Here is a 9091-nt window from a genome sequence, read left to right on the forward strand (position 1 = left end):
TTCAAAGATTAGTTTTCTACCTCTTTAGAGTGTGAATGTACATTGGGAAGGGAATAGCTACAGATTCTGGCCTGATCAATGGTTTACCTCCACATGGTAGTCAACTGGGAGTTTGATTTCAACCATCTTTTTTTAATGCTGTTGGAAGCAGAGGTGGACTCTGCCTGCTGAAACAAACCCACTGAGAAACCCTAACTTTTGGGAAAACCAGGTTCAGCGTTCAAATTACACACCCAGGGCTCTTTCATTGTGAAAATCCATGGCTAAAAAGTATCTAGGTGCAGCCACAGCTTGGGTTTCCTGCAGCAGAAGATGAGGCCTGACTGAGGCAGGAGAATTAACCTGGGAAATGGGGACAGACTTTTTGGCTTTCATTGAAGCCATGAAGAGTCAGACTGCAGTTCTAAAACAAGGTGGAGGCTTTTCAATTATCATTATCTGAGTCTATTGAAAAAAGAGGAAAAGAATGGGAATGGTAGACCAGATTCTCATCTGACTTCTGTTAGTAAAACTCCATAGGCTTTGCTGAATTTACATTAGAGCAGCTTCAGATCTGCATCTTTTCAAGTTTACTTCAAATGTCCTCTTTGAGCCTTGAAATCTGGAGAACTTGGGAGCATTTGATGCAATCCTCAAGCAATACAAAGGGGAGCCTGTTCTAATTGGGACTGTCTCATTAGCATTCAACACCACACTGAAAAGATGACAAAGGGCTGTGGCTGACCTTTCATTTCTCTCCATGCTGCCAAGCTTATGATAACACTTGTTTGAACTTCATTAACACTGTTTAATTGCCTGCATCACAATCAATACGATGTTTCCCTACCGAAGCCTGGCATGGAGGCAGTGATGTGGGAAACTGAAAAGGGGCAGAGCACAAAAAGCAGAAGCCAAAGAGTTTTTCCATTCCACACTGGTGCCCAAAATACCTGCAGTGCTGCAAGGAGAGGAACTGGTGCTTTTTTCTCATCCCTGCAGGGACTTGGTCTCCTTTTGGCTGCTTATTGTTCATTTAAAATAGCCCCTCAAAGAAAAGCTGAAAGTCAATGGAGACACTGCAAATATTCTTAACACCTTGAGAATCTTCCCATGAAGACCATTCAAAATCAGCTTGCCAAGTTCAGGACTAAAAGAGGTTTAAAGTGACCTGATCTGTGGGATTCAGAATTACAACATCTGCAGTTTATTATGTTAACCTGGGTACAAACACTACCTGACCTAGCTGTTGGTACCCAGGTCCTGGGTCTGTGATCTCATCTATTTCCTTTTCCTGAAGCAACTATGATTTGCATGGTGTAAGCCTTTAAATGTTGAGGTCTTAAGCTTAATAGAAAATGCTGTGGGAGTATGTTTGGAATATGCAGAATGGATAGTCTGTCCCCATTCGGGATCTAACCTACATCACTTGTCAGCCTGTGGTTCCAGGACGCTGAAGTCAATAGATGGTCTCTTCCAGTGCAGTGCTTGTGATGTCTGTTGGCCACTTTGCAGCTAACTTTAGAAAGAAAGACAAATTGGACTAGTTTAGTACAATAAAGGTTATAAGCTGCATGAACCCTAACATTGTAAGTTATTGAGGTTTTAAACAGAAACACTGGGGTGACTCCAAGGGCTTTAAAAGAGAGCATCAAATGACAGGTGCAAATCCTGGCTCTACTTTAAAGAATGCAGTCTTTTGTGTCTCCTTTCCCTGCCCGGAAGAAGGCTTAAGATATAGCATACCAAGGGTTAAGGTAGGGGGGTATTGTTAGTAGAGATAATAAAAACCTGTGCTGGAAGGGGCCTCAGGAGGTCAACCCAACCAGCTCCTGCCTCAGGGCAGGATCAGCTCTGTCTAAAGCCTTCCTGACAGATGCTTGTCTACCCTTTCTTAAAGACCTCCAACAACAGAGCCTCTGCTCTCCTCAGGCAATCCGTTCCTGCACTTCCCTGTCCTTCCCATCAGAGTGTTTTCCCTGATGGCCAGCCAAAATCTCCCTGACTGTAATTAAAGCCCATGCCGTCTCATCGCGTCCCCAGGGACACGGGGTACAGCTCATTCCCTGCCTCTCTGCTGCAGCTTTTGGTGTATCTGAAGACTGTTTGCTTGTCTTTCTTCACCTTTAGTCTGCAAAAAGCTCCTGATATTTTCTTATCACAGTAACATGCTTCTCTTACATAGTGCAGTTTTCAGCAGGCAAGATGAAAATGTGTCTATACGCAGAAGGTACAACCTCAGACCCATACATCCTCTGCACTGAGACGATGCTGGACGGTATCTTTTCCCAGAGAAACTACCTGTTCACCAATTCACTCTTCAGCCATTGACTCACTGCTGCCCACCCATTCTCTACCATTTATTCTGACATGAAAAGCAGCAGGAAAAGCCATGCATATGCAAAATAAAATCATTACCCTAGCTAGGGGATGCATACACAGACAGAACCGTTCCCTCAAGCTCTTCAAGGCAAATCTGTGGAAGAACTGACAGATCTTCAGCTAATTTTGGGGCCAGTACCTTTTGCTTAGCTGTCATGCTATTACTGCCAAAGTCCAATCAGTGCCCAACAGCCTGGCCTTGAACCTCTCTCCAAAATAGTCTGGGCTAACAGAGTCTTGTGGCTGCCTGGAGCTGAATCAGCACAAACACAAACTTTGCAGCTCAGATGCCTCCTAGGAAACTAAAACAGCCATGCCGTGTCAACAGAAGAACTGACAGCATGTCCTTGCACTGCTTCACTTCATCCCATAAAAGAGCTGGCCGCTAGGTTGTTCCCAAGCTTTCCTTCAACCCTTCTCTGCTATAGCAGTCCCCCATATCCCTTTCATACATCGCTTCCTCCTTCAGTGGTCTGGATACAGCCGGCTATTGCATAACCCTAATTATGTTATTGCTGTAATTGCGTCTGCCGTCTGCAGCACATGGATTCGATACAAGCTTTTCATATGCTAAAATGATTATTAATGAGTGTAGTCCCAACCCAGCGACGGCACAACAACAGCCATGACAAAAAGATCTTTTGGAAGGCAATTAGCTCCATGCTAAGCTGCCTAAACCACGGCGGGGCTGGAAAATTTCAGGAAGCGCTGGCAACATGGCTTTTCTCTTCTCTTTTGATGAGTTAATGAGTTACTGAGTGGCAGCAGCCACAGTCATTCTTGTGTAACAGCTCCACTAAGGAGCCTTTCCTGGTTGGTACCGAAGGCAAGAGCATTTACCCCTGGCTAAACAGAGGGCAAGGTGTATTCCCAGGACGCTGTTGTATTGCTTTCCTTAGGAAAACAAAACAAAACAAACACAACCCAGGGGAAGAGGAGGATGTGAAAGCAACAAGAATAATTATTTTTTGAGAATCAGCGGTAGCACAACTATATACTGGTGCATCCAAAGTCCTTCCCCATGCAATAGTGACAATGGATGGTCTCATGGGCTCTCCTGTTCAAGCCAGGCTTCGGTGAATTGCTGTGCTAATCATACCTATGAAGTCACACCCTATGGTCTAGTAATCCTCACATCCTCCATCTGAGTTGCTGACGTGCCTGAGTGAGGGATTTACCCAAATTTCACAAGGGTTTATTTCTTCTGATGTCTAATGAGCAAATTTCCTGCCACATCAGAGAATGAGCAGCCTTGAGGTAAGAACTCAGTTTCCTCCTGTGATTTAGGGGAAACGCAAGCACGTAAGACAGGATCTTTTGATGTGCATCTAAGGATCCCCTGGAAACAGCTGGGAAAGGAACCACTGGAGATAGATAACCAATACTGGAGTACAGAAGAAGGAGCAAATTGGCAGCACCAGGTCAGCGCGTGGTGCACATCTGACCAAGCAGCCACCATCTTCTACTTTGGACTCTCTTGCACCTTTGCAGGCAGGCTAAGCTAGATTTGCTGCTTTGCTACCTTTCTGTCTCATTCAGAGGGAATCTGGCTAAATCTTGTGTTCCCAACCTCCTGCTGGCTAATGCAGCCTCTGGGGCTATGGAATTGTGAGTCAATGATCTGCCCATGTCTCAGGCGAGATCAGGTGGCCCTCAGCTTAGGGGTGCTCACAGGAACAGCGTGGTGAAGGAGCATCTTTCTCCCCCTGCATTGCCTCACAGTTCAGCTATGATCGAAGTGAGAGCTGTCAGATGCAGGGGCGAAGGGAAGCGGCACACAGGCAGCCTTGCAAAGGCCAGCAGTGAAAATGTAAGGACCTCTGGGGTTCGGTGACAGCTTCACAGTGGTTCTGAAGACATTAGGGGTATGCAAATGGCAGAGAGGCCCTAAGTACCTCTGAGGATCTGGGCTTAAATAGAAGGTAAATAAAGACTCAGCAGGGATGTTGTCATCTCCCTGCTAGGACGCTTTAATATACACATTCATAATTTCTTTAGGTAGTGCAATGATGGCTTCATTAGAAACACTTCTGTATAAATAAGTCATTTGGCCATAGCAGAGTTCTGATGGAAGGATATTATATGTCTTCTCCCTGTACTAGCATCTACATTTGATTATTAGTACATGCTTTTTTTTTCCTTCTTTTTCTTTTATTTTTCCCACAAAACACACTTCCACAATATCATGGTTTGCAGTCTTAATGGGAAATGACTGCTCAGGTGTGTGATGGGCAGGGAATTGAGTCCAGGGGAGATCAGGACACTTTGGTATCGTGGTGGGTAATGGCCTGTGAACCCAGAACACTGAGATCACAGCTTGAGAGTCTGTCGTGGCTGGAGAGGCCTCCAAGCCCTGAAATTCAGATTCTTGCATCCTGTCCTTTGCTCCAGGGAGCATTGTGTGTTGCTTTTCATTGTTCAGATGAGTCATGGGAGAGTTATGCTGCTGGGAAAATATCTCTGCAGGGCTGGAAAGGGACTGGGGAGCTTTCAGACCTTTATGAGTCTCAGACCCAGGAGAGCATTGCTACCAGGTGAAAGGGAGACAGGAGAAACTTGGAGAAGCGGACAATATGTGTGTCTGCATTTCACTTTTTAGAAGTGGCCCATCCCTGCACCCACTATCCTGCCACCATTTGATGACTAGCCAAACCAGGGAGGAAAAGGAACATTTCAACTGCTTGTCAGAGCCAGACTAGCAAATACAACACAGCACCTCTGCCTTCCTCCACCACCCTCATTTATTTTTGCTGTGATGTAATCCCCTTCACTTTTCATTTCACCCAACAGGAAGGTGCCTATGCAATATTCATGAGGAGCTGGGCTCTTCTCCCTGGGCTCTTCTTAGGCACCGTAAATCAATGCATTTCACTGCATTGCAGGCTCTTTTTCCCCACAAGTCTATGAACTGTGCTGGTTGCACACGGATGTAGTTTTCTTTGGGTGCCAAGGCACACCTTGGTTTTTGGCCGTAAGAAGCCTTGTTTCTCAACAATGTGCTTTGGCGCTGAGGAGCCTGCAATAGCATTGTCATGGATGCCACCAGTCCCTGACGCTTTCTTTTGTCAGAAGTGCATGCAGCACAGGTCTGATTTTGTCCATCTGTTGACGGTGATGCTTGAGTTTTCTGGGAGTGGAAAAGGTCTAGAAATATTTATTCATCCTGCTCATTGTCTTCTCCTGGAGGTAGCTCTGCAGGACAGATCCTCATGAGGTTTCCAGATGGCTCCTTCCCTTATAGACAACTGTTCAGGTCCACTTGGGGATTGGGGGTTAGGCAAAGTGTGAAGCAAAATCAAGCCCAGACCAATCATCACTGGAGTACTGGGAATGGGCAATATTTAGATCATGGGACTGAGTTAGACCAGGATTTTTAGCTGGTCCTGAGCCCAGAAGACAAGATGCTAGGACTCCAGTGAGAGTAATGTAGTTGTGCATACTGGAAGTTGCAGTAAAGTTAATGAGGTTTGCATGAGATTTTATGATGAGCCAGAGTCTAGTTCTGGAAGCAGGCTGGAAGACTATGCACAGAGCTGGGAGAAGGACCTCTGCCTCCTCTGCCTTTCTCTCCCAAGGGTTACATCAACCCTGCTCTGCAAAACCAGGATAGCAACTGAGACCAACCCATTGCAACAAAATAGGATGGGAGTGCAGGGCACAAAACCAGACAGCAAAACTGGAGCCTTCTGGTGCAGAGGGGTTTCCTCCCAGTGCTCTTGCACTGTGCTTTTATAGGAGAGTTCAACAGCTGCTTTTCCCACTCTGTCATAGAGAGTATTTTCCCACTTGTCTGTCTGAAGGATCCTTATCATACAGCAATTCAGTGTCCAATTTCTCTGCAGTGGAAAACAGGCTCCATCTCAGCAGGTGTCTCAACGCTGTTTACAGGACACCTGTCAGCTCTTTTGGCTCCCCATCCCCTCTGCCTCCTAATTATAAAATTGTGGATTGCTGCAGCTATGGGCTTTTTTTCTTTTTTTTTTTTTCCTTGTGCACAAAATGTCAAATTGCAGAAATTAAAAATGTAAATGATGGCGTCTAATTAACCAGTTGACAGCAGAGCACATCTGCGAGTGACAGTGACTGATTACCTTCCGCAAACCTTGTCCTCCAAGACCTGCCGTACCCGGGGGACGAAGGACATCGAAAATAGCAACTTCCTTAAAGAGACATTGCTCTGCTGATGAAGCTTGATGGGCAATGGTTCTGGGGGCTCCATATCTTACAGATAAAGCCCCAGTCCTCTTGAGCTCAAGGGGAATGTTGTTGACTCCTAAGAGAAGCAGATTTTCCCCAGTCAGAGTGGGGATGGGGGTGTTTGAAGCCTGTTGCTACAAACTGTGACATCAGGCCAGCTTGAAACTTGGTGCAAAAGGGAGATGATGTTGAGCATCAAAGGAGTTGCTGGGATAGACTGGATTCAGTGTGGGAGGTGGATGATGTTAGCAATAGATGCAGATGTACTAGTGTGACTGGTGCAAGAAAGCATACAAGCCTTTTTTGTCTACAGGAGCAAAATCTTGAGCTCTCGGTGGGCAGCAAGATCAGTGGGACTTCTCTGTGGGACTAGGGGCAGGGCTCAAAGCCCTTGAAGGCCTGACAAAGGCATGCAGCATCAATAGGTACTGCCTACTTCTTTGATGGCATGGAGAAAGTTTACAGGACACTCTTTGCAGTTTCAGTCTCAGAATAGGGTTAACCGAATACAACACATGTCTAATATCCAGGAATAGTACTTCAGTAATTTCCACTTTTGGCTAAGTCATCTCCCTTGCTGTAAAAGAAGAAGGTGTATCATTGACGCACCAGAAGAGCCCAAGAGTGCTAAGTGTGTCCTTTCTCCTTATTGTTGATGGCTTTCATCTCTTGACTCCCTACTTCTCCCCTCAAGAAACACCTATATTTCTCTCTCTCAGGTACTATTCAGACATTGCCAAAATGCCAGCAATTAGTGACCAGGACATGAATGCATACTTGGCTGAGCAGTCTCGCATGCATATGAATGAGTTCAACACCATGAGTGCGCTCTCAGAGATATACTCCTATGTTGGCAAGTACAGCGAAGAGGTAAGAGCCTTGGAGGGGGAAGAGCAGTTCTGCAGGACCATGGGACAGCCCACCCATTCCCAGGGCCCAGCATGTGTCACAGATACCTATCTTCGTCCTGGCTAGGGTGATGATGGATTTAAGGAATTAAAAGCAAGGCCTGGGGTCTGGAAAGGGAGGCCCTGGGATTATTGGTCTCCCCAGTACTCTTTCATCTGGATCCCTGTTATTTTCATCTCCTCTTATTGGTCAGTCAGATTTATCTGGCTTGCAGTAGGTGTGGTCAGATGTTAGCTTGCTACAGAGGAGCCCTATGTGAGCTCTATATCACATGGGGCCAAAAGTAGTTTAAGCATACGTGCTCAGTGCCATTTCAGGTACCCTAAAGCACCCGAGAATGGGCCAGCAAGCATTGACACAGGACTTAAAGGTGACCAGCATGGTTCTGTGTGTTGAAGACTGGGTGAGATACTTTAAGGCATCTCAAGTGGCATGGCAAGCTGATGAATAAAGCTACCAAATAGCTGATCTCCAAGATAAGAATCCATTTGATTGGTTGCAATGTAGACGTCTGCATTTAGTCAGATCTGTCCCAAACTGCCTGCCTAGTTCCCTGCTGACTGACCTGCTTTGCGTGATCTAAGCTAAGCCTGGGACCTGCCTTAGGGGAAGCTGACCCTCATCTGCTGCTGTAAGATGCTGGACTCAGTAACCTCTTGGGAAAAAAAATTAAATCACTACAACTTCTTTCTCTCTCTTTTTCCAGATTCTTGGAGCCCTTGATCAAGACGACCAGGCTGGGAAACAGAAACTTGCCTACAAACTTGAACAAGTCATAACCCTCATGAGCATAGACAGCTGAGAACTGTCCTGCCAGGGACACCCTGGGAGGGATAAACCAAGTCGTGCCTCACTCAAGATCATCATCTTTACCAAGTGCAAGTTTTGATGGGCTGTAAGCAGAGTCACCTGAACAGCGCTCCTCTCTCTCTCTCTCTCTCTCATTTATTTCTCTTTCAAGATCTATGGACAAAGCGACAAAGCCCCAGGGGTTAAAAGAAAAGACTGCAGAGGAATCTTGGCTCTGGGGACATCAAGACATTCAGGTGGAGCTCTCCTTTTCACAGCTTCCCCTCTGCCTTTGCCCTAGAGAAAAACTATTACACATAAAAAACCCCCACAAACCTTCCCCCAACATCACATCATCACTCTGCAGATGGGAAATTCGGAGGTCGCCTCTGTCATGCTGCTTTAACTGCCCTCCTAGGGCTGTAGCCTCTGGAGTGGACATGGAAATGAACTCAGTATTACTAAAAGTCTCCCCAAGGGGAAGGCAGCCTGCCTGCAGGGATCCTGGAGGGCAGGAGCAAATAGAGATCCTCTCCTGCAGAGCCATTGCAACTCTATCTCTTGATAGTGACCCACTGGGAGAGGAACCCCAAGGCTCCCCGAAAAATGCCACAGCTCTGTCCAGAGTGGCACCATTGTGGGTCTTATCTGCCTGGGCAAACAGCAGTGTAGCTGCTCTCTTGGGGCAAGGGAAGGGTCAAGAGGGGAGGAGGAGACTGACACTCCCCTGCCCATGTGTTTCATATGTTTATTCTTATTTTTCAAAGAGACCTGTCTCCCCCTCCGTCTTTCCCATTGTGTCCTGTTGGTCATAGCACTGCAGCAAAAATGCTCTCTC

General features: G+C 46.3%; 1 protein-coding gene across 6 annotated transcripts in view; it reads left to right on the forward strand.

Moving 5' to 3' along the window:
- PLXNA4 (plexin A4) overlaps positions 1 to 8349 on the forward strand; it is a 431262-nt gene extending 422913 nt beyond the window's left edge. For all 6 annotated transcript variants that reach the window (XM_072864978.1, XM_072865153.1, XM_072865238.1 and 3 more), the window contains 2 exons: positions 7275 to 7425; positions 8171 to 8349. In XM_072864978.1, coding sequence (XP_072721079.1) covers positions 7275 to 7425; positions 8171 to 8266 — 247 coding nt within the window. In that variant the 3' untranslated portion in view covers positions 8267 to 8349. The remainder of the gene's footprint in view (positions 1 to 7274; positions 7426 to 8170) is intronic.
- Positions 8350 to 9091: the final 742 nt, after the last annotated feature.

The sequence above is a fragment of the Ciconia boyciana genome, chromosome 1, assembly GCF_034638445.1.
Source record: "Ciconia boyciana chromosome 1, ASM3463844v1, whole genome shotgun sequence".
Classification (NCBI taxonomy): domain Eukaryota; kingdom Metazoa; phylum Chordata; class Aves; order Ciconiiformes; family Ciconiidae; genus Ciconia; species Ciconia boyciana.